This window comes from Petaurus breviceps, unplaced genomic scaffold (assembly GCF_028583685.1).
Source record: "Petaurus breviceps papuanus isolate PSGF00001 unplaced genomic scaffold, PetGlider_PUasm1.0 490, whole genome shotgun sequence".
Classification (NCBI taxonomy): Eukaryota; Metazoa; Chordata; class Mammalia; order Diprotodontia; family Petauridae; genus Petaurus; species Petaurus breviceps.
Genome location: NW_027186352.1, coordinates 814,387 through 839,666, shown reverse-complemented (window position 1 = coordinate 839,666; position 25,280 = coordinate 814,387). Strand labels below are relative to the sequence as shown.

Below are 25,280 nucleotides of genomic sequence, written 5' to 3'. Positions count from 1 at the left end.
GACACGTCTCTTTACTATGGATTTTTTTCTCAGAAAGATGTCACTGTCTTTGTCGTGCAAGACCTTGTGACAATGAGCTCGTGGGATGTCCCACAGCTGCTGATGGGACCTGGGCAAGTGCCTCTGGCCTGTGAGCCCTGAGCAGTGCCATGCTGGGGAGGGTGGTAAAGCCCCTGGGGCAGAAGCATAGCTGTGGGAGGGGGGCCAGGCAGGCAGGCAGGCTGGGCCTCCCCAGAGAGCCTCTCATGGGGAGTGTCTGAGGGAGTGAATATAGGACAAGAATAGCCAGCCTTCAGTCAGGGGCCAGTCTTATCTTGGAGCAACACACTCCCTGGGGATTAAGGGGAGGAAAGCAAATCTGGCATCAGACAGGAAGTGCTGATTTTCTGCATCAATAAACCTCAGTGTTCGTTGGACTGGAGGTAGAGAGGGTTCTGCTTTAAGCCCCTCACCCAGCTGGGTATTCAATCGGTTTTCCTCTCTGCTGTAGCTGGTCAAGACTTCTTCCCTGCCCCCACCTTGCCCCCTGTGCTGTCCCATCCCCCCCATGGAGGCATTCCTTGGGGAGGTGAGGAAAGGAACTCTTCTATCTCATCACCTCCTGGAAACCAGGGTGGTCGTTTCTACTGCAGTCTGTGGGGGCTGTTTGTGGTGAATACAGGTATCTATGGCAGGATCCAGAAACAGGGAGGGCTCTGCGGCTCTTGAGCACTCCTCAGCATTAGGATTCCTTGCATGGGAGGAGGCATGCAGAAGCTTGGTCTGGGCTTGTCCCTGTAATGAGGGGGATGGCACAACCCTCCCATGCAGCTGAAGCAAAGGAGTGAAGCCCAGTGTGGGCCAGGAGCCCAGGCCTTCCCTCCCTCTGGAGTGGCCTCGGGGTCAGATCGGGTCTGAGCCTGTTCCCTCCTATCCTGACAATGCTGCCCCTGGACTGAAGTTGTCAGGGGTCCCTGCCGCCCCTGGCACAGAGCACCACCGTGAGCCCACCTTTTCCACACTGCGCTGGCCTCTCTAGCGTCTGTTCCATATTTCAGGCACACCAGCCCTTTGGCTGATCCCTCCTGCCCCCCTGACTGCTGCAATGTCCTCCCTCCTTGCCTCCAGTCCTTAGAACCATGTCTTCTTTCAAGGTTTGGTCCAAGGGCCTCCTCTTGTGAGAAGCCCGTTCTGTGGTTAGTGTCCTCTCTATCTTCAAATGAGTTTGTGTTTACTCCTCTGTCAACGACTTGTACTAACACCCCTGTCCCCAGAAAAAACCCTGGGCATTGAGGTCCTTGATGTGAGGAGCTGCTTTTAAATGGTCTGTCTCCCCAGGCACTGGCATATGACCAGAAGACAGTAGGTGTAAAATAAATGTGCGTGGAACCAAAGTGGGTGATTTGATGCCTCAGGCAGATTGTTGCCACACTGAGGTACCCCCAAGGAAGAGTGGTGGCTGGATGATCCCCCAAGTTCTGCCTAAGCTGGGCTGGAGGCAGTAGGCCTATGTGCCAGGAGAACATGCGAGGTTTACCAAATCCTGTGGTGGTCCACCATCGCTGGATCTCAGAGGCAGGAGGGGCCTTGGGGCCTGTGTAGCGGCAAGCACCCCAGCGTCCGCAGGGTGCCTGCTCACACAGGTTCTTGGATCTGCTTTGTTAAAGGAAAGCAACTCAAAATGGGTAAACAAGCTTACTTTAATCAGTCAGACATATATCGTTTACCTTGTTCAGGGGAAAAAGGTCAGCACCCCGAACTTCAAAGCATACAGGCAGAATTATCAAGACAGAAACAGATCAAGTAGACAGATTTCCAAACTGTCCAACCATTACATCCATACCCAGTCAACATCTGGGTTTCCACATTCTGGGTTTTTCAAAGCCGGGGGACTCTCAACAACGGCTTCCCAGAATTCAGATCAAATCACAGAACACTTCTCAAAGTGAGTCCCAAAACAAAGCTACACATCAGGGCTTATATAGCCTTCTTCTGGCTCAGAGAATGTAACAACCTTATTGACCCACTGGCCAATCAAAAAGCATCTACTGAAAAACAAGCCTCCCTCCCCAGGCTTCTGGTGCACTTTAGCCTAGGGGCAGGGAAGATCTTCCAAATTTGCATTCCCATTACAGCCTGCCAGCCAATGGCCAGCTGGCCAGGAATGGACTCGACCTCATCTTCACCAAGAGCCTCTGAGGCATCCTGGGGCATCAGGCTTCCCTCAGGAGGAAATCTTTCCTTACATATAGCCCCTGACAAGTGTCCAACAGCCCAGGGCCAACTGGGTGTGCCTGGAGGGGAAGGGGGCAGGGGGCTCTACTCAGGACCTCTGTCCAACAGGACTCAGGGCCAGGAGGGCCTGCTTTTTCAGCCACGGACAGATGCACAAACAGAACTGTCCAGCCCTGCTCTCCATCTTCTACATGAGACTGGCACAAATGACTTTGTCGAATGCTTTGCCAAATTCTGGGCAAACCAGAGAGAGAGCCTTCCCCAGGGGGCCAGGCCAGTGTACCTGTCATAAAGGGAAATGGGGTGAGGAAGGCCCGACCTGTTCTTGATGCTGCCAGGTTGGCTCTGGAGGATGGCTTCTCCTGTTCCAGACCTTACTAACCCTCCCTTTCGCAAAGCGGCCTAGAATTGCTGCCAAGTCACACCCGGTGAGAAGATGTCAAGAGCCCTCATTCTGAGCACATGAGAATTTCCATTCCCTTCCAGAAACCTCCAAACAACTCCAAGAGGCTGATGCGGCTGGCTCCATTTTGCAGATGAGGAAGCTGAGGCCCCACAGGGCTAAGGGACTTGCCTGGGGAGTGTCCTGATTTCTAGGCCAGTGCCCCAGTGCTGGCGGGCAATCTGTTCAGTCAGACTATGGGCTGCTTTAGCAGGAGGTGAGTCCTCTTGGACAGAGGCTTCTATAAAGGGAATCTAGGTTGGACTGGGTGTCGTCTGAAGTCAGCACCCGGCATATAGGTATGGCGCTACCCTGTCACAGCTGAGAAAACTGAAGTCAAGGCAGGTGGGTGGCTTGGCCACTGTCGTGGGTCAAGGACAGTCAAGATCAGAAGGTAGATTCGAATCTGGTTCCTTGCCCCCCAAACAAGTGCCTTTTCCGATTCTTTTTTTTAATTTATTTTTTTTTATTAATTTGTTTGTTTCCTTTTAGTTTACAGGATTCAATTCCACAATCCCTTGAGTTTCACATTTTGTCCCCCTCCCTCTCCCCCCCCATGGCGTCTTATAGTCAACTATAGGATCTGTAGACACTTTCACATTATACATTAGTCAGGTTATAAGGACGGATTGTACCAGCTGGAATGAAAAAATGGTAAAGAGGACATAAAACCAAATGAGACAAGGAAAAAGAACAGGTATTTTGCTTCCACCTGGATATAAACTTAGTTCTTTCTAGTTCTTTCTCTGGATGCACATATTTCTCTCCATCATGAGTCTTTTGGGATTGACTTATATCACTGCATTGCCGAGAGGAGTCCAGTCTATCAGAGCTGGTCATCACACATACGTTGTGTCTGTAATTGTGTACAAATTTCTCCTGGTTCTACTCTTCTCGGCATCAGTTCGTATAAGTCTCTCCAGGTAAATATGAAGTCCGTCTGCTCCTCGTTTCTTATAGCACAATAGTATTCCACAACATACATATACCACAACTTGTTCAGCCATTCCCCAATTGATGGGCACCCCCTTAATTTCCAATTCTTTGCCTCCACAAAAAGAGCTGCTATAAACATTTTTGTACATGTGAGTCTTCCTCCCACTTCTATGATCTCTTTGGGATATAACCCTAGGAGTGGTATTGCTGGATCAAAGGATATGAAAGTATTTATAGCCCTTTGGGCATAATTCCAGATTGCTTTCCAGAAAGGCTGGATCAGTTCACAACTCCACCAGCAATGCATTAGTGTTCCAATTTGCCCACATGCTCTCCAGCATTTGTCATTTTCCTGTTTTGTCATCTTAGCCAATCTGACTGGTGAGATGTGGTACCTCAGAGTTGTTTTGATTTGCATTTCTCTAATCAATACTGAATTAGAGCATGTCTTCATGTGCTTATAGATAGCTTTAATTTCTTTCTCTGAAAACTGCCTGTTCATATCCTTTGACCATTTATCAATTGGGGAATGACTTCTATCCATATAAATTTGACTCAATTCTCTGTATATTTTAGAAATGAGTCCTTTGTCAGAGACATAGGTTGTAAAGATTCTTTCCCAATTTCCCACCTCCCTCTTAATCTTGGTTACATTGGCTTTGTTTGTACAGAAACTTTTCAATTTTATGTAGTCAAAATTATCCATTTTACATTTTATAATGTTCTCTAATTCTTGTTTAGTCATAAATTCTTTCCCTCTCCACAATCCACAAGTCTTATAGGTAAACTATTCCTTGTTTTAGGAGACTGCTTATAGTATCAACCTTTATACCTAGATCATGCACCCATTTAGAGTTGATTTTGGTATATGGTGTTAGATAATGGTCTATGCCCAGTTTCTGCCATACTATATTCCAGTTTTCCCAGCAGTTTTTGTCAAATAGTGAGTTCTTATCCCAAAAACCAGGATCTGGAGGTTTATCAAACAATACATTACTATAGTCATTGACTTCTGAATCTCATGTGCCTAATCTGTTCCATTGATCCACTCCTCTATTCCTCAGCCAGTACCAAGTAGTTTTGATGACTGCTGCTTTATAATACAGATTGAAATCTGGTATAGCTAGTCCACCTTCCCTAGCATTTCTTTTCATTAATTCCCTTGATATTCTGGACCGTTTATTCTTCCAAATGAATTTTGTTACTATTTTTTCTAGCTCTATAAAGTAGTTTATTTGGTAAATTAATTGGTATGGCACTAAATATATAATTTAATTTAGGTAAAATTGTCATTTTTATTATATTAGCTTGACCCAGCCCCGAGCAATTGATATTTTTCCAATTAGTTAGATCTGACTTTATTTGTGTGAAAAGTGTTTTGTAGTTGTGATCATACAGGTCCTGGGTTTGTTTTGGCAGGTAGATTCCCAAATATTTTATAATGTCTACAGTAACTTTAAATGGGATTTCTCTTTCTATCTCTTGCTGTTGAATTTCATTGGAAATATATAGGAATGCCAAGGATTTATGTGGGTTTATTTTATATCCTGCAACTTTGCCAAATTTGTTTATTGTCTCAAGTAGTTTTTTACTTGATTCTCTAGGATTCTCTAAGTATATCATCATATCATCTGCAAAGAGTGATAGCTTGGTCTCTTCTTTACCTAATTTGATTCCTTTGATTTCTTGTTATTCTCTAATTGCTACTGCTAACATTTCTAGTACCAGATTGAATAAGAGGGGTGATAGTGGACACCCTTGTTTCACCCCTAATCTTATGAGAAATGCTTGTAGCTTCTCCCCATTACATATAATACTTGCTGATGCCTTTAAATAGATGCTACCTATTATTTTAAGGAAGGTTCCATTTATTCCTATACTTTCTAATGTTTTTAATAGGAATGGATGTTGTATTTTGTGAAAAGCCTTTTCTGCATCTATTGAGATGATCATGTGGTTTCTGCTAGTTTTATTGTTGATATGATCAATTATACTGGTGGTTTTCCTAAGATTAAACCATCCTTGCATTCCTGGAATAAATCCTACCTGATCAAAGTGTATTATTCTTGAGATAAGTTGCTGTAGTCTTTTGGCTAGTATTTTATTTAGAATTTTTGCATCTATATTCATGAGGGACATCGGTCTATAATTTTCTTTCTCTGTTTTATCTCTTCCTGATTTAGGTATCAGTACCATATTTGTGTCATAAAAAGAATTTGGTAGGACTCCTTCTTCACTAATTTTCTCAAATAGTTTGTAGAGTATTGGAATCAATTGTTTTTTTTAAATGTTTGATACAATTCACTAGTGAATCTATCTGGCCCTGGAGATTTTTTTCCTAGGGAGCTGACTGATGGCTTGTTCAAATTCTTTTTCTGAGATGGGATTATTTAAGTAATTTACTTCCTCTTCAGTTAATCTGGGCAACTTGTATGTTTGTAAATATTCATCCATTTCCCTAAGATTGTCAAATTTATGTGCATACAATTGGGAAAAATAATTCCTAATTATTGTTTTGATTTCCTCGTAGATTCACCCTTTTCATTTTGATACTCATAATTTGGTTTTCTTCTTTCTTTTTTTTTATCATATTGACTAAGGATCTATCAATTTTGTTGTTTTTTTCATAAAACCAGCTCTTGGTTTTATTTATTAATTAGTTTTCTCAATTTTAATTTTATTAATCTCTCCTTTTGTCTTCAATATTTCTAATTTAGCATTTAATTGGGGATTTTGAATTTGTTCTTTTTCTAGGTTTTTTAATTTCATGCCCAATTCGTTGAGCTCACTTTTCTCTAATTTAATCACGTATGCACTCAGGGATATAAAACTTCCCCTAAGAACTGCCTTTAATGTATCCCACAGATTTTGGTATGTTGTCTCATTATTATCATTCTCTTGAATGAAATTACTGATTGTTTCTATAATTTCTTGTTTGACCCACTCATTCTTTAGGATTAAATTGTTTAATTTCCAATTAGTTTTTAGTCTGTCTTTCCCTGGCCCTTTATTGCATATAATTTTTATTGCACCATGATCTGAGAAGGATGCATTTAATATTTCTGCCTTACTGCATAGAATTGTGAGGTTTTTATGCCCTAGAACATGGTCAATTTTTGAGTATGTGCCATGAACCACTGAGAAGTATATTCCTTTTTATCCCCATTCAGTTTTCTCCAGAGATCTATCATACCTATCCTCTCTAAAATCCTGTTCACCTCCTTAACTTCTTTCTTGTTTATTTTGAGGTTGGATTTATCAAGTTCAGAGAGGGGGAGATTAAGGTCTCCCACTAGTATAGTTTTGCTATCTATTTCTTCCTCTAATTCCTTTATCTTCTCCTCTAGGAATTTGGATGCTACACCACTTGGTGCATATATGTTAAGTAGTGATATTGCTTCATTCTCGATGGTGCCTTTTAACAGGATATAGTTTCCTTCCTTATCTCTTTTAATTAGGTCAATTTTTGCTTTTGCTTTATCTGGGATAAGGATTGCTACCCCTGCTTTTTTTTTTTTTACTTTAGCTGAGGCATGATATATTTTATTCCAACCTTTTACCTTTACCTTGTGTGTATCCCTCTGTTTCAGATGTGTTTCTTGTAAACAGCATATTGTAGGATTATGATTTCTCATCCATTCTGCTAGCCGTCTCTGTTTTATGGGAGAGTTCATTCCATTCACATTTACAGTTATGATTGTTATCTGTTTCTTTCCTTCCATCCTATTCCTGCCCCTGTTAATGTTCATATTTTCCCTCCCTTCTCCCTTCCCCCCCTTGATAGTTTTCCTTTTGACCACTGCCTCCCTCAGTGTTCCCTTTTCAGCCCCCCTCCCTTTTTCTCCCCTTTCCCCTTACTTTTTCCCTCCCTAAAAACCACTCCAACCCCCCTTTCATAACCCTTTCCCCCTCCTACTGCCTGTAGGATATTTTTATACTTAATGAAGTATGCTATTTCTTCTTCGTATCAAGAGTGACAGGAACAAATCTCATGCAAAGCTCCTCTCCCTCCCCTCTTTCCCTCTAAAATGGTACTTTTTGCGTTTCTTCTCCATAGAGTCCTATGATTAACTGGTTGTTATTCCCTCCTTGTACCAGAACCAATGAGGGATAAGCTCATATGCTTCCCAACTCCCTCCCTTTTTTTTCCTCTGCTATACAGTTTTTATGCCTCTTTGTGTGGCATAATTTACCCTTTTCCACTTCAACCATTCCCTTTCTTCCATTACAGTCCCTTTGTAGCCCTTAATAAGATTTTTTTAAATCGTCATTTTCTGTATTTTATACTCATACCCTCTACTTGTCTATAACCAGTTTGCTCTTATCAAATAGCAGGGTGTGTGTGTGTTATCCTTGTTTACCTTTCTAAGTCACTGTTGCATCTCGTAATTGGAGGTTGAATTTTCCATTGAGTTCTGGCTTTTTTATCAAGAAGGTCTGGAAATCTGTTATATCATTGAATGACCATCTCTTTGCCTGGAAGAATATGCTCAGTCTCGCTGGGTATGTGATCCTTGGTTGTAACCCGAGATCTTTTGCCTTCCGGAAAATTGTATTCCACTTCCTCCGATCTTTCAGTGTAGAGGCTGCCAAATCCTGTGCAATCCTCACTGTGGACCCTGGATATTTGAATTGTTTCTTTCTGGCTGCTTGAAGTATTTTCTCTTTTATCTTGTAGTTCTGGAGTTTGGCCACAACATTTCGAGGACTTTTCAGTTTGGGCTCTCTTTCAGGAGGTGTCCAGTGGATTCTCTCAATTTCTATTTTACCCTCAGGTTCTAGTATCTCAGGGCAGTTTTCCTTAACAAGCTCTTGGAGAATGTTTTCCAGGATCATTTTTTCATCATTATTTTTTTGGTAGTCCTATGGTTCTCAGATTCTCTCTCCTGGATCTGTTTTCCAGGTCAGTTATTTTTTGTTTGAGGTATTTTACCTCTTTTTCTAATTTTTCATTCTTGTTGTTTTGCTTGACTAATTCTTGGTTCCTCATAGAGTTATTTGTTTCCATTTGGTTAATTCTAGTTTTTAGCAAATCATTTTCCTTGGTTAATTTTTTTTTTAAATCAATTGGGGTTAAGTAACTTGCTCAAGGTTACACGGCCAGTTATTATTTCTGGGTGTGGTGCTGAGTATCTGAGCCCGGATTTGATCCAGGTCATCCCAACACTGGAACAGGTGCTCTTACTCGCTGAGCCACCTGGCTGCCCCTAAGCAATTGGGGTTAAGTAACTTGCTGAAGGTTACATGGCCAGGTGTTTCTGGGTGGGTGCTAAGTGTCTGAGCCCGGGATTTGATCTCCAGGTGTTCTCAACAATGGAGTCGGTGCTCTTACTCACTGTGCTACCTGGCCGCCCCCTCCTTGGTTAATTTTTGAAGCTCCTTTTCCATATCATACACTTTTCTTTTTAGAGAGATGTTTTTCTCATTATAATGTTTTTCTAATTCTATTTTCATTTTGAGAGAATTATTGATTTTTTCTTCTATCTCTCTCATTTTGTTTTCAAAGTTCCTTTTGATCTCATCTAGGAGAGCCTTCTGTGCTTGGGACCCATTCCCTGTTGAAGTTTCAGCTTTGGGTGTGGAGTCCACATTGTCTCCCTCTGAGGTTGGTTCCTCCCTCTGAAGATAGTAGGACTCCAGAGTCTTTGTCTTTGTAGTCTGCTTTCTACCCATTTTGAGGCAGGGTCCTAGCCACACCCTTCCTCTAGGATCCCAAGCCTTTACTGTTGAGGGTTTTGCCCTGGGGCAAGAGTTACTAATATTTCAGTGTCAGAGGGGGGGTTTGGAGCAAGTGAGGTTCACTCTGTCATCCTGGTGTTTGGAGGTCCTGAAAGGGGCTTTTAAAAAAAATTTCTGGGCTATGAAGTGGTAGCCCAGGAGTGTTTGCTCTCCAGGACAGGGGCCCCTGTATTTGCTTCTTACCTTGCTCTTTCCAGTCCCAGCCCTTTGGTGATAGGCCTGGTAGTGGACCTTTTGGTTGGTGGGAAGACTTGCCCTCCGAGTTGATCAGGCCCCTCTTGGGCCTGCCTCTGCCGGCTGCACCTTCCGGGCCTGCCCCTTCATCTGCTGGCCGCTCCACCTTCCAATTCTTAAGTGCAGAGAATGTCCACTGTTCTCCCAGGCCCCCTCAGGAGAATGACTTCTTCTCGGGGAAGAGCCCAGAAGTTGAGATTTCAGAGCATTCTGAAGCTTAACTCCTCTGCAATGCCCTCCAGCATGTCTCAGATGAATGGCGCTAGGGCATTAGAATGCTTCTGGATCTGTTTTAGAGTAAAGTTGAGTTACACTCAGAAAGAAAAAGACAAGAAAAGAAACCCTATCTGGACAAGCCAAGGAGGGCTTTTGGAAGTGAAGGGTGCTCTTTCCCTTCAGGGCCTCACATGAGGAGAACCCCCTGCTCTGGAGCCCTTCATGCCATGGTCTCCCTGAAGCTGAGGCTGGATTTTTCTAGGCTGCTTCAGTCAACTGTTGCTTCATGGGCAGTAAGGCAGCTTTGGGTCTGTCCTCTGCTGTGGCCAGGAGGTCTTCCCGGATCAGGGAGACCTGGCTGGGACAGCAGCCCACAGAGGTCCCCAGACTTCAGGACACTGGCACTGCCCAGAGACCCCAAGTGGACATAGTAATAAACATGTCTGCCTTCTGTGTGCAGACTTCCCACCACTGATGCCCAAATGCCCCTTTAAACTCATGGTTACTGGTTTGGGGCATGGCCCTACCAAGGATGGTGGAGACTTAAGGAAGTCTCCACTGGAGAAAGAGCTGCTAGAAAAGCCTTCCACTGGGAAAGCCCAAGGGCCTGACATCCCTGAGAACCTCTCACTGCTGAGATCAGGACCCTGCTCAGAGACTGAGCAGAGAGAGCCATCGTGGAGACACAAGCCAGAAATGAGACAGCTGGTGCCCTCAGGGAGCCTTGGCTTCCTGGGGGGACGTAAACACACAAAGAGAAGTGAAGTTAATGAACCAGCAAGGCAGAGCCTGGGATCCCTTCTCAGAGGCAGAGGGCTGAGTGAAGCCATACCCTGTAAGTCCAAGGTGAGGAGGGATGGTGTCCCAGGCTGTAATGTAATGCCAAGGAAAGGCAACTTCCCAAGGTTCAAAATACCAGCATCGGTGCTCTCCATTTTATTCAGTGACAAACCAAGAACAGAGAAGATCAAAGCATGGCATCATTACAAATACAGCATTTACTAAGTGTGATTAAATAATCTCCAAGTACTACCCCACCCCAGGACCTTCCATTCATTCAATCAATTACAAAGTCCCTGTTCTAAATACTACTCCACCCCTAGGCTGTACCTTCATTTAGTCCACCACAAAGCCCCTCTTCTCAAATGGAGATTAGTTTCCAACCATAAGTAAAGTACATTCATTTTTCAACCATAGAACACAAAAAGGTCAAAAGTTCCCCACCCCTGGATCACAATTGAATCTACCCTAGAGTTACATCAAGTTTAAGCACAGCACTTAATACCCAAATGGAGGTCTTTTCTTCATCTTGACAGGAGGCAAGTTCTCAGCAATCTTGGTTCCTGGGGAGATAAGGCTTAGCAAGGCCACAAGATACATTGCCAGTCCCTTCTTCAATTCATCCTCTGTCTATAGAACAGTCCTAGAACCCCTGAAAACATTAGCAAAACCCTCTCCCAGGATTTCTGTAAACATACAACAAGAAAATCCTTCTTCAGGGCTTCTGAACCAACAGAAAGGTTCCCAGACCCCTGCAACAACAGCACTGTCCTTCACCAGTGGACAGTATTCACTCTCTGTCTGCAGGACAGTCTCAGGAGCTCTTAGCCAACAGCCAGGTTCCAGGACTTCTTCAACAGGACTGTCTTTCACCAGTGGACAAGTCTGACAAAACAACATCAAAACAGACAGACAAAGTACCAGCAAAACAGCCATGTCTCCTCAGTCCTTGGCAGCTCCAGGGGCAGGTCTCAAAAGTCCAGGGTGATTCAAAGTGGCCCTCAGCAATCCTCTCAGTCTCTCTCTGCCTCCACGAGGGTGCTGCTTCCAAAAAGTTCTGCCTCTCTCTTGTCTCTCCAAATCTAGGTCACCAGCTCCTCCCAGTTCAGGACTCTCTTTTCACATCAACAAGTCCATCCCACAGGTGGGATTAACAAGCTCTGGGTTTTAACACAATCAATTTGAAAACCAAGCCAATACAGGGGGATCTTTATATTCCATTACTATCACACAGGCCAAAGTACTGCCTGGGTACAAGTATGGTGACCTTCCAAGTACAGCACAAAGCCCTATTTGATGGAATAGAAGAAGCAAAAATGCAGGTGTCAAGCCACTCTGGGAAAGTGGGTGGGGGTCAGGGGAAGCCAACTAGAGGAGCCCGTGTTTCATCCCAGACACACTAGAAGGACTGGACTCAGGCATGTGATATGGTCAGTGCTGGGCCTTAGAATGAATGTTTTGGCCTTGGTGGGAAGTGTGGATGGATAGGGAAGGAACTGGAGGTGATAGCAGGCTCTCTAATTAGTCTAAATAAGAGTGGATGAGGGACTGAACCAGGGAGAGAGTCACATGAGTGAAAGGAAAGGTCAGGATTGTGGAATTGGGGGCCAGTGGGTGGAAGGACCAGGAAGCAGACCTTGGCTTCATCTAAGGAAAAACTGCCACAAAGCCACCTGTGCTGCCTCGGGAGGTGATGAGTTCCCCATCCCTAAAGGTCTGCAAGCCAAGGCACTGGTCAGACATGGAGAGGAGGACTCTGGTTTATTTGTAGGCTGGATCAGAAGCATCAGAGGCCCTTCCCAGCTCAGAGATTCTGGAATTTGTCAGATAGGGCAGCATTTCCTGGACCTCATGGCCATAGGTAGGCAGACGGCAGGGAGATAGGATCAGTGTGCTTGGTTGCTCCCTGAACATGGGTGGGAGGGGGAGGTACCAGCAAAGACCACTCCAAGTGACCGGGAGCGGGAGCGATGATTAGCTCTGGTCTTAAAGGGGGTGTGCTAGGACAGGAGTGGTTCATTTCCTGCTCTGGGGCATCCTCAGTTCTGTTCCCCCTCCACCGATGGCTACTTCTCCCGCTAACAACATCCATCCCCTTCTGGACATGCCCCCGGCCGCCCCATCCCTTCCCCATCCCTCGCCTGCATCGCTGCAAGCACCTCCCACCTGGTCCCCCGCCCCCTCCGAGCCACCACCACCCCTCTCCGAAATTGCTGGCCTCCAGCCTCACCTTGCAGCCCCTTTAGGGCCCTTTGGTTCTTAGCTCTCTTCTTCCTCCCTTCAGCTACTTTATGGCTACAGCGGAACCAGACAGCAAGGTCCTGGGTTGTCGCACTCATGCCCCTCCCCAGCCTTTCACTTTGTTCTCCGAAGTCGGGACTCCATCCCCTGGCTGTCCTCTCTTCCCCACCTGCGCCCCTGGCCTAGAATGCATCTTGCACCAGGCAGCATCTCCAAGGGAGCTCCCTTCCAGACTAAGTTTGCCAGCTCCCCTACTAAAGCTCTCCATTGGACTAATCTAGGCACATGTGACTTTCTCCAGCAGAAAGTAAGCTCCCTGAGGCAAGAACGATTTGATTCTTATCTGTGCCTTACAGGCTCCTAACACAGGGCCTAGCCTACAAAAGGTGCTTAATGAATGTTTCAGAGGAAGACTGGCCCCAGCTGCATCTGGGACTCCATCCTGGCCCACAAGGCAGCAACTTTAGTCAGTAGGATCCCTGGACTGGGAGTCAGAAGGCCTGGGCTGAGTCCCACATCACAGGCTTCCATTGAGTCCATGAACCACAGTTTCCTCACCTGGCTGATGGGTATATTTTCTATACACTATTGCTGATGGTAAGGGCTCAGGACTGCCCCCTTTCTGGACTGGGTTTGGAGCAGCACTGAGCCTCGAAGCAGGAGAAGGTGAGCCATTGTTCCGCAAATCCCTCCAAGAGTGATCACATGGCCAGGTGCTTTGGGAATCCCTGAGCTGGCCAGTGTGGAGAGCCAGGCCCTGACCAGAACAGGTGTGAAGGAAGCACGGGGAAGGCTGGGAAGCCACTCCCTATCCTGGTGTGGGCTGGATCCCTGGCCCTCCCAGTCAGGGCTCAAGGCAGGGAGCCATTGACACACGGCATTCCTGGCATCCTTCTGCATTCTGGCACATCCCCCGAAAGCCTTCATCTCACGGACCAATGACCGCATCGGGCTACTGCTTCCCCAATGGCCACTTCGGGGAGGCCCCAGCTCGTTAGCTCAGGCAGCAAGGTGAGCTCATTTGTCCAGAGGCCATTATCTTCCTGTTGAGCCATGAAAAGCAGCCCCCTCACCATTCCCTTCACAAAACCCTTCTTCCCAGAAGGTCATTGCATCCATATGTCTCTATCTGACCTAAAATCTTCCCTAGAATAAGAGTCTCTTCAGGGTATGGGCAGAAAAGGCCAGCCTCCAGCACAATTATTTCAATTAAAGACAATTCAGTAGATATTTATCAGCTGCCCAGTATGCACACAGAGCTGTATTTAAAGCTCATTTGCTGTCTTGGGAGTAGCAACATGCCCTTGGCCTGCCTGGGAAGCAGGAATCCAGGGAGCCTAGAAGCCAAGTCCATGTGGGACTCAGAAGGTGCTGACCCCCAAAAGAGCCCATTTCTAAAGCACTGGTGAGGGCTGTTCCCTGCCCCCTTGGGACTGAGTGGGCACCAAGGTGACCTCCAAGACTTGACCTGGATGGTTTGTCTCATGGATGCATGCAGACTGACCAGATTTTAGTCATGCCGCATCCAGGACCATGAGGGATGTTGAGACAGCATGCCCAGAAGTAAATGCTTCTGGTGGTGTCCAGGTGTCTGTAGAGCAGTGCCCAGGGAGCTGGAGCCCCAAGAAAAAGGGGCCTCGTTGTTCTTCCAACAAGGGATTCTTCTGTCTTTCGGCTCTGGGCATTCCCAGTGGCCGTCCCCAATGCTTAGGATTCTCTGCTTCCTCCTCTCTGTCTTCCTTCAAATCCCAGCCCAAATCCCACCTTCCGTGGAAAGCCCTCCCTAATCCCTCTGAATACTAAGGTTGATTATTTCCTACCTGTCCTGTATTCAGTGGCCACATTTGTTTCCATATTGTCTCTCTCACTAGGGCAGGGGCTGTCTTTGCCTTTCTTTGTATTTCCCAGGACTTTTCACACTCCCTGCACACAGTCAGCATTTAATAAATGCTCACTGATTGACTTCATGGAGAACAATGGTGATGTTGCAGTGAGTAGGGGCAGAGTAGTTACAGAATCTGGATTGGTAGGTCATGCTAGTGGTGGGTGACACAGGGGATCCTGACCCTGGCCAGACTTTGCTCAGCCTGGGTCAAGGTCCTTGTGAGAGGGGCTCACCAGAGGCCTTCATTGGGTTTGCTTCTGACTCATGGGTTTAAGGGATTTGGGGACAGGACCATTCTCTGAACTGTTGTTATTCTGTTCCCACTGTGTACCTAGCTGGTGAAACTGAGAGGAGAGTATAAGTTGCCCCTCCTAATAATAAAAATACCCATCCATCCATCCATCCATCCATCCATTTATCTATCCATCCATCCACCCAACCACCATCCATCCATCTGTCCATTCATCCATTTATCCATCCATCCATCCATCCATCCATCCATCCATCCATCCATCTATTTATCTATCCATCCAACCACCCATCCATCCATCTATCTGTCCATTCATCTTCTATCTATCCATCTATTATCTGTCTCTGTTGTTATCTTTCTTTGTCACCCATTCCTAACCCTATTGTATATACCTACACACATGTACATATATGCACCTAACACTTTAAAATTTGCAGACATGTTGATTCCATGATCTCGTCTGTACCTCATAACAGCCCTGAGCAGTAGACGGTGTCATTCTCATTTTACATGTGAGGATATTGAGGTTCTAGTATAAATAGGTAGCATCAGAAGCTTGTTCTGGTGAAGGGCAGATGCTGGACCACCTCCTGGGCCTGGGGGGATCTGACAAAAGACCATTTACATGCTTAATAAGCAGAAATGTTGACCGCCTTTCCTGTCTGTATAGCTGTATGGGGGCCGGTTAACCAGGGCACATCATGTATAGTCATCATCGACTTTAACTATGTTTTTTTCAGGGTGGAGCCAATCCTGTCCTCTTAACCTGATTCTTTTCTGGCTTCTTCCAGGGTCCTGACTAACAACAAGATCTTGGGAGTGAAGAGTGGGGCTTTCTTGGGTCTGCCATCGCTGGAGAGACTGTGAGTGCCTGAGCACCCCCCCCATCTCTTTATTTGGCACTCCCAGGGTGGGGGCAGAGACACAGACAACCAGCAGGGGGAGAAGTTGGGCCCCTGAGCTGGAAGAGCTGAGGGGCTCTGTGGCTAGTAGGCATAGGCCACAGTGTCAGTGCCATGGGCATTGGACCTAGCAGGAAAGCTGAGGAGAAAATGGAGGCAGGAGTCAGCCGCTGAGGAAGCTGAGCAGGGAGCCCCTACCCCAGACATGGGCCACCTGAGAGCCCCAGTATTTGCCATCTGTGCACTTGGGGTCCGCGTGAAGATAGGACCCAGCTGTGCAGGTCAACAGGAGAGTGGGGCTGGCATGTTTGGCAGAGGGTGGATGGGACCCTGGAGGAAAACCCAGAAACATCTGAGAGGAGGGGGAGGAGATGGTTGGTTGGGTCCAAGGCTCTCAGTTTCCACCTTCAGGCAGAACTGGACACAATGCCAGGCAAAGCCCTTGGTAAAACAGGCTATGGGGAGGAGAGGAGATGGGTAGGGGCTTGGAAGGGGTTGAGCTATTGAGCCTGGAGCTCCTGGGTCCCTCAGACATTTGCCAAGACCATTGGTGAAATGGGGACAGCAGCACTCTGCATACTTAGCTTGTAGGGGTTTTGTGAGGCTGGGTCCGAAGTGGTCAGTGGTGACTATGGGCAGTTTGTCTCCAGGATAAATAAGTAGAGAAATAGAGCATTTATTAAACACCTGCTATGCACCAGAAGCAATGGTGAGTGCTGCAGACACACATACAAGCACTCAGGAGAACCCCTTCCCTGAGACCTGGCGTTCTAATAGGAGAAGATGTGGTGGGAAGGGGTGTGGGAGCTTGTGGTGCAGGGGTGAGGATGGAGGGGTGAGGGGTGGCCAGCTCTGAGTCTTTGGGGGTTCAGTCCACACTGGCAGAGGGAGGCCCCTGAAATCATAGAAATGTGCCTTAGTGACATATTAAGGTGACTGCCATGGTCTTCTGATTGTGGGAGGCACCCCCATGGCCCTGGAATGGACCCTGAGGGCCACAGGGCTTTCTCTTCCACCTCCAGGGATGCGGTGAGCTGGAGTCACTCTGGGCCCCGAGGGAGGGAGGTTCCTAACAAGGAGGCAGGGCCAGTTCTCCACCAGAGCTTACTTTCCATCTTTAAGCCCCTGCTCTCTTGGCAAAAATCAATTCACTAGAAACCTCTGGATAACAAAACAGGAAATTATATTCTAGTGTCTGTCAAGGGAGAAGCACTGGGGAAAGGGCTGGCCTTTTCTCGGGATTTCCACAGCCTCGGTTTTCTTTTCTGAGATAACAGAGCCGCTGACCTTCCTCAGCTTCCCCGGTCTGCCACAGCTCAGTCCTCCCTTGTTTCCTCAGGAATCTTTCAGGATCCAGGCCACCAGAACCTCTCTCCCAGATGCTTCCCTTCATTCAGGTGCCCAGGTCCTCTGAGAAGGTGCAGGGACACTTTTCCCACTTGTTCCCACTGTTTGATTCAAGCCCTGAGTGTTCTTACCTAGCAAAGGCAATTTCTTTTAAGTATGGGAGGAGGGGTGACCCATGGTGGAGCCCTGCCCTTTTGAGAGGGGGGATGGTGAGGAAAGGGAGAAGAGACTGAGTGACAGAGAGTGAGAGGGAGAGAGAGAAGGAGGAGAGAGAGGAGAGTGAGAGAGTTAGTTCTTCTGAAGAAAGACAGGAATGTGGGAGTAGACCTTAAGCCCCATAGGAGTCTGCTGCCACCAAGAAGGCCAACCAGTCTTAATCTGCCTAAAGAAAAGGGGGGGGGCGGGACTCAGAGTCTCCTGCCCTCTGCCCAGCCACACAGCATCTGGGGTATTGTATGCAGTGCCCTCTAGGAGGGAGAGTGATAAGCTGGGGAGCATCCAGAAGAGGCCAGTCTCAAGGTTACCAGGTCATTGGGTAGAAAGAAGACTGAGTGCTGGCCAGCCCTGATTTAGGCCCCTCACTTGAGAGAGGAAGAAACTCCAAGAGATTAAGGATGTCCCCAAAGGCACACATATAGGCAGGCTGAGGGCAATCCACAACCTCAGATCCTAAATCCAGGGTCATTCAGGTCACAACACATTGCTCTAGGTCAGAGGAAGAAACATCACAGACAAGAGAAGACTGTGGGGAGGGCCCTGCTCTGAAGGGTTTTGGTTCCACAGAGGGCTTCCCCTTTCTCTGGCTGCAGAGGACAAAACAACAGTTAGGTGTTGCAGAAGGGGGGTGGGGAGGTCAAACTTCTTAGTAATCTGAGCCACATCCAAGTGGGATGGGCAGCCTCATGAGAAAGGCACCAGGCTTTCCTGGAGACCTTCCAGCAGGGGCCGGGGTCCCTTTTGCCCGACATTCAGTCGGGGATTCTCATTCCGGCTGGCTCAGTCCAGACAGCTCCCCTCCCAGCTCCTATTCTGGGACAGTTATCCTCATCCCTTTTCTCCAGGATATTGCCTGTTCACAAGGTCTCTTTTTTGAAGAAGCCCTGACTCTCATCCCCACTCCATGCTGCCATCTCCTCCAATAACTGCAATAAGCTATAATGGGTGCCTAAGAGGGGGACCAGCAGCCTCCTGGGAGGCGAGGGTCAGCCCACTGAGGGCAGGCACAGGACAATGTGTTGGTTAGGTTTGCAGCCTCTGCTTCGGGGCTGTGGATCTGTGTGGTTCTGGTCAGGGTAAGGAGAAAGCTGCTCCCAGCTCCCAGCTCAGACCGAGGCTCCCAGATCCATCTGGCTTTGCTCTTTCTCTGACAACTTCTCGAGGTCTGCTTGGGCTCCTTCCCACTTGATTCTGCCACCAGCCTTGTGGATCCTATTCTCACAGTGGCCTGTGGCCTGCTCTGCCCTGCTCTTCCTCCGGTTCAGGCTCCAACCTCTTTTCCCTAGACCCTAGCCTCCTCCCTGGTCTTCCCCCTCTGTATATCTTGTGTATCACCCACTGATGCATCCCCTCCAAATACAGCCTTCTCAGAAACTCGAACAGCTCCCACTGCTTCCCAAAGAGGCCTGGCTTCCTCAGGCTTGCATTGAGATGCTAACTGTCCTTAGCTGTTTCTCATCCACCCATCCCCACTGCTTCCATGCTGGCTATCCCCCATGCATCTCAGACTTTATGGTCACTGTGCCTTTGCTGCCGCCAGCCTCTGTGACCTTGGACCCCCTCTAGTCTAAGGAGAGTCCCCTCCACCATTTCTCCAACAAGGGGTTCTCCAGTCTTTGCCTGCAGACCTCACTGTCGGGGTTCTCCAGTCTTTGCCTGCAGACCTCACTGTCTTCAGTCGCACCCATGGCACTTTTTCTACCTTTCATTCCTTGTGTTAGTTTTACCCTGACCCCAAATTTAAGGATGTGCTTAGGAGCAAACAATGGGTGTTGTGCTGCAGGAAAGCTCAAATTCCTAATTATATCCTGGAGAAAGGGAACAGGCAGATGGCAGGCGTTGGAAGCCCCTTGAGGGAGCACTGTTGTTATCTCACCCCTTTCCTCTTGTCTTTTGGAGGGTCCATTATGAGCTCCCATGTGGTGGGGGTCACTGGAGTGTGCCAGGGCTGTGGTTTGGCTGAAGGGTCCTCCTGTCACACACTAGTACAGCAGACATCCGCTTTCCTTCTGGCCAATCTTGATGGAGAGCAGTTACCTTCCACCGGTCAGAAGAGAACGAAGGGAGAAGGGAGTGTGTGCCTCCTGTGGGGAGGCATTTCTTCATGCCAGGAGCCATCCACAGATTCCCTCCCCCCCAGCCTCCAGATGATTGCAGTGGGCGCAAAGACTTCCCTGTCTAATGGGATGCTTTTATACAGCAGAGAGTGATGGAAGCTGTCCTTTCAATCTAATTGAACTCTGAAGTTTAAGTCTGTAATTGAAACAAAAGATGTTTGAGTAAAATGGAAACCAGGAGCCTCACAGTGAGTCACCCAAGGCAGTTAGTGAATGGAAGGAGAAACAGGGGGTCCTGGCTGCCTGAACTTCTTCTTGAGATACCTTGACATATAAATTCCTGGAGTGGAGAGAACATTGTAAATTCTGCATTTCCAAGGAGACTGGGTATGCCGGATGCCTACACACCTCTTCCTCCTCCTCACAGCGTGGTGCCTTGTTGGATAGCATAGTACTGGCATCTCCAAGGCAGCCTGGCAGGAAGTGAATCCATTCCCCACTGGCCTCTGGGGGTGCCACAGTGCCCAGCTGGGTGACCCTGGTTGAGTTACTTAACCTCTGTTTGACTCAGTTTCCTCATCTGTAAAAGGGGCACCCTAATAGCCCCTACCCCACAGGATTGTTATGAGGGTCAAATAAGATAATATTTGTAAAACTCTGAGCATCGTGTCTGACACAAAGTAGGTACTTAATAAAGGTTTATTTTCTTCCTTTGTTCCAGTGGGAAGGGAATGGCCATTTATATAGTGCTGGAAGAATGCCATTGTTGAAACATGGAAGCTTATTGGTCTGGGGGAGATCTCAGAATGTGTCCTCTCCAGAACAGCAGTCAGACCCTTCCCTTTCCCTGAGCCGGTTCCAGAGTCTGGCAGAACACCTCCCAAACTTCAGAAATTCCTCCTTGAGGGAAGATGTCCAAGGGCGAGTGAGGGCACAGTGGGGAATGTCATCAGGTGCTTGCTGAGCTGTATTTGATCAGGAGGAAGGCTCCAAGCAAGCAGGCTCCCAAAAGCCACGAGGCATTGAAGCCAAGCCTTTGTTTTCTCCACTGCAGTGTTTCAAGATTGTAGGAATTGTCCCTAATCTCCCTTCACTATTGCATATCGCAGCCTCCCAAGCCTCAACAATTCATCAATCATTTAGCAGTACTGAGTGCATATGCAACACATAAAATAATAATAATAATAATGAAACAGCCAACACTTACATAGTGCTTCTGTCTGCCGGACACTGTACTAAGTGCTTTACAATTATTATCTCATCGAATCCTCACAACAATCCTGGGAGATAGGTGCTATTATCATAATTCTGGATCTAACCCATTTTACAGATGAGGAAATTGAGGTAAATGGGGGTTAAGTGACTTGCCCAGGTTCACACAGCTAGTAAGTATGTGAGGCCAGATTTATATTTGGGTCTTCCTGATTCTAGGCCTAGTGTTCCACCCAAGGCATGACCATTCAGAAGTGAGACAGTCCTTCTCATATACACAAAATAAATCCACAGTAATTTGGGGAGGGCACTAACTGATTCCGGGGAATCAGAGTAGGCTTCTTGATGGAAGTCACCCTGGAGATGAAACTTGGAGAGTCAGAAGTTCTTAGAGGTGGACTCAAGAAAGGAATGTCTTCCAGGTTTTGGGGGTCAGCTTGTATGATGTCAGGAGACAGGAGAAGCAAATAGGCCGGTGCGACAAAGACCACAAAGACCAGGGAGGGCCAGAGTGTGAAGGACTTTCAATGCCAAACTAGGAAGTTGCATCTTATTATGCACACTGCATACCTGTGATTCAGGACTATCAGAGTGGCAGCTGTGTGGAGGATGACCAGAGAGGGGAGGGTCTGGGTTCAGGAATTGCACAGCCATCCACAGGAGAGGTGATGAGGTCCTAAATGAGGATTGTCCTGTTAAGTCGAGAGAAGGAGATGACAAAGACACAGAGGCAGAGATAGGCAAAGACAAAGACAGATATGGGGATGGAAGCAAGATAGGTGAAGGAGAAGAAGCAGCAAGACTGCAACTGGTAAATTGTGGGATCAATGGGAGTGAAAAGTGAAGATAATTCCAAAGTGGCAGACCCAGGTGAACTTCGGAGGTCAAAAAGCAAATTCACTGGATCTGAGTCGGAGAGAAACTCAGAGACTGCTAGTTACATCCTCACCTGGATACAAACGTCCTTTCAAACCTGTCTGACAAGGACCCATCTGAATTTTACCTAAAGGCCCTGAATGAGAAAACATCCACCACCTCCAGAGGGAGACCTTGCTACCTATAAAGAGTTTCAATTATTAGGAAAACGTCCCTAAGATCAAGTCTCCATTTGTCTTTTTGTTACTTCTACCCATTTCTCCTAGTTCTATTCTCTGTGACCAAGCAGAATGGGGTGAATCCTTCTGAAGTGTGTAGCCCTTAAAATAGTTGATGATCAGCAGAAGCAATGAGCTGGCAGAATAAGAAAATGTGTTTCAGTTCAATTTCTCTCCATTATCTCAAAAGAGCAAAGAAGGCAAGCAGCAATAGAGAGAATAAGAAAGAACTCATCACAAGAATTACAAAGTCTCCTAGGCATCTGGTGATTTTCACATGCCAAGGAATATATTTCATATCCCACAAGATTATTCCTTATTCATGAGAAATACAATAAACAATTGAAGTACAGTCTCAAAAGCAATGGAAATCAGTTTATTCCCCAAAATAACACAGCCTGCAAAGTTAAGCTTAGTCATCTTTGAAAAAAGATGCATTTTCAGCAAGTTGGAGGAGATTCTGTCATTGAAGAAGTCAGAGGTGAACAAAATATTTGATATACTGACTCACCAGACAAGAAACACATAAGAAAGGTTAATAAGTTCATGTTTGAAGAAAAAAATGAACATCTAAATCACATTTCACATGTTTTTACAGTAGATAATATTTCTGCTTTTTGTTGCTGCTTTTTGAACTCTCACTTTTTTGTGGGTCACTGAGAGAATGAAAAGAAAGCATTTAAGGACCAACATTAAAGAGGAGATTTAAAGGAAATTTTCTTGGAATGGGATCTCAGGCAGATAATCTCCCTCCTCCTTGGAAAAGCAAATACAGTTGGTTTTATCCCGCACCCAAAGGCAAAAAGAAACATTTTATGGGACATTTGGTGCAAATTATGCATATTTGCAAAAAGACCACCACAAAAATGTAATTAGGTCCGATTAAATGGCGTCATTGCAGAGGATTAAATGGAGAACCCTGAAGACCCTTCTGAGGAAGCCAGTGTATGCTTTGTATGGAGGGGTTGATGAGGGTGTCAGCAAAGCTCCCACTGACCTGTGAGACATGAAGAACATCTGGGAAGGGACATCTTCTCAGCTGGATGCCAGGGAAGTTGGGTGTGTTGGGCCCCACAGCCGGAAGCTGAGCAGAGGCACTGGGTCTTCACTTGAGTCTATTGGGATTCAGAGGAGATAGAGCCCCTCTTCTGGCTTGGTCTGAGCCCCAGCTAATGTCCAGGCTGGCTGAGGAAGACATTCAGCTCGTTGGAAGTCCGCACTGGAGAAAGTGTGAAGACAGATGTTATGACCACAGCCCTTTATTCCATTTAAAGGTAGATTCATGAGGCTTAGGCCATGTACCTTACTGATATGAAGGGTAGAATCACAATGTTGTCCTGCAGAGCAAGGACCAGGGTGGGGAACAGGAGGGCAGGATAAGGCAGGGTCAAAGGTGTCCGAGAGTCCAGCCTCAGCCTTTGCCTCTTCTCTTGCTTCAGTCCTGGGGCAGGCTCCTGGCAGGCCCTCCCAAGCCTGTAACTCTGTGAAGTCACAGATACATTTGGGCTTGATGTAAGGACCCCGGATGGGAGCTGGCCTGAAGAGGCCTGGGCTCTGGGAGGGCAGCACAGAGGCCTTCCCTCTTGCCAGGGGGCTATTTGTCAGCAAAGACTTGGACCTGAACTAGGTTGGCCTAGGGGCCTCCAGGGCACTTCTCATTCTGAGATGCTGGGATGCTGGCTTTGTGAATACACATCTCCAGCCTTCTCCAGAGGTGAAGCATGCTGACATGTAGCCATCCCCTGTCCCATGGGAGGGAATATTTAGGGTCCAAACTGAGAGGAAATTATCTGATGTAGCCACCCCAACCCCATAGCTGGGAAAGCCTAGAACTGGCATTGGGCCAGTTTTGTGTCAGGGACCTGTTGAGGGGAGCAGACAGAAGCCCCTGCCCACTCCCACAGTCTCTCAGAGATAAGAGTCTGCTGGGTACTATGTCTGTCTTCAGAAACCTTCCAGCCTAGTGAGGTGGGGGAGGAGGGTGTGGTGGGTAGATAATATTGCAGTGTGATCTCCACTTAGAAGGGGCCCAGACCCATGATTGAGATTTACAGGAAGGAGGTGGGCAGCAGGTACAGATAGAAGAGTCTGAGGAGGAAGAGGAAGAGGAGAAGGAGGGAGAAGGAAGAAGAGGGAGAAGGAGGAGGAGGAAAAGAGAGGAGAAGGAAGAGGAAGAGGAGGAGGCAGCAGCTGCCAAGTTGGAAGGGCAAGACTTCCTCAGGGGCAAGGATAGATAGGGAGCTCATACAGACAGGTGAGACTGTGAGGCTGGGGCTCAGGGCCATGGGAACCATTTTCAGGGAGGGGGTGAGATCTCCAAGAGAGAGGGATTAAGGGGCCAAAGAGAGACTCCAGAGAGGAGGTGCCCACTGTCCAACAAAGCACCTGGGCTTTAGCACAGAATGGGGACTGGGTCAGGCCATTGGGATATCATCAGGCCAGAGTGAAGTGGGGAATTGGGGGAATGTTGGGGCAGGGATTGCAGGGATGGGGTCATTGGATCAAGGGTGTGGAAAACACGAGAGTGAAGAGGATCCTCAGGACCCTTCCCATCCAGCCCCTTCCCTCCTTTTAATTGAGATCATATGAGGAATTTCCCTGAGTCACAGGGTGCATCAGAGGGGGTCTTCTGGCCCTGATTCTAAAGCTCCTTCTGGTGTGAGCCGAGCTGGAAGCAGGACAAGACCAGGGTTGGATCTCTGCTCCCTTCCAGGAGGCGCACCTGGATTTCCCCTGCTCTTCAGCACTTCTGGCCCACACCCATATTACCAGGACTTGGCTTTGCCTCTGCTTTGTATGCCTTGTCTTCACCCCACCCCAGTAGACTGGAAGCCCTTGAGGGCAGCCTGGTCTTGTCTTTGCATCCCTAGTCCCCACCTCTGTGTCTGGGCACCCACAGGCCTCTCTCAGATATTCGTTGAATTCAACTGAATGGAGCCTCTGAGGCTCCAAGGAGAAGGGCTTGACCAGGGTCCCAGCCTCAGACTCTGGCAAACAAGCACAGCCCCCATTGTTCTGTATAGTGTCTTGCTTGGAACACAAGGAAATCCATGACTCGTGGCTGGTAGGATGGCATTCCCATTGGCTGCAGAGCCAGTGCTCCTGGGCCTGCTGCTGGCAAGGGGTGCTGCCCCTCAGGCTGAGCTCCCACTGACAAGATGCACCTCTGTCTCCTGGGAGGCTGAGCACATTGTATAGACCAGAGCGGGGCAGAGGGAAAGAGGCCTGGGCCTGGAGGCAGGAAAGACCAGGATCTGAATCCTACTGCCTGGGGAACCATGGAAAATCTCAGCCTCCGTTTCCTCATCTCTACAATGGGAATGTTCATACTTGCAGTGTCTACCTCCCAGGGTTTTTATGAGGATTGAAAGACATGCTATGTGTAGAGTCTTATAAAGTGTGAAGACCTATCAGAATGTCACCAGCTATTGAGTTTGATGCTTTCTTTCTCCTGCCTCCGGGCCTTTGCCCAGGCTGTGCTTAATGCCTAGGATGCATTCCTTCCCCTCTGCCTC

At 47.4% G+C, this 25,280-nt stretch overlaps 1 protein-coding gene across 1 annotated transcript in view; it reads left to right on the top strand.

Annotated features, from left to right (window-relative positions):
* The window catches only part of ADGRA1 (adhesion G protein-coupled receptor A1), a 303,872-nt gene that overhangs the window by 30,789 nt on the left and 247,803 nt on the right, over nt 1-25,280 (top strand). The window contains exon 2 of the mRNA XM_069101685.1: nt 15,729-15,800. Coding sequence (XP_068957786.1) covers nt 15,729-15,800 — 72 coding nt within the window. The remainder of the gene's footprint in view (nt 1-15,728; nt 15,801-25,280) is intronic.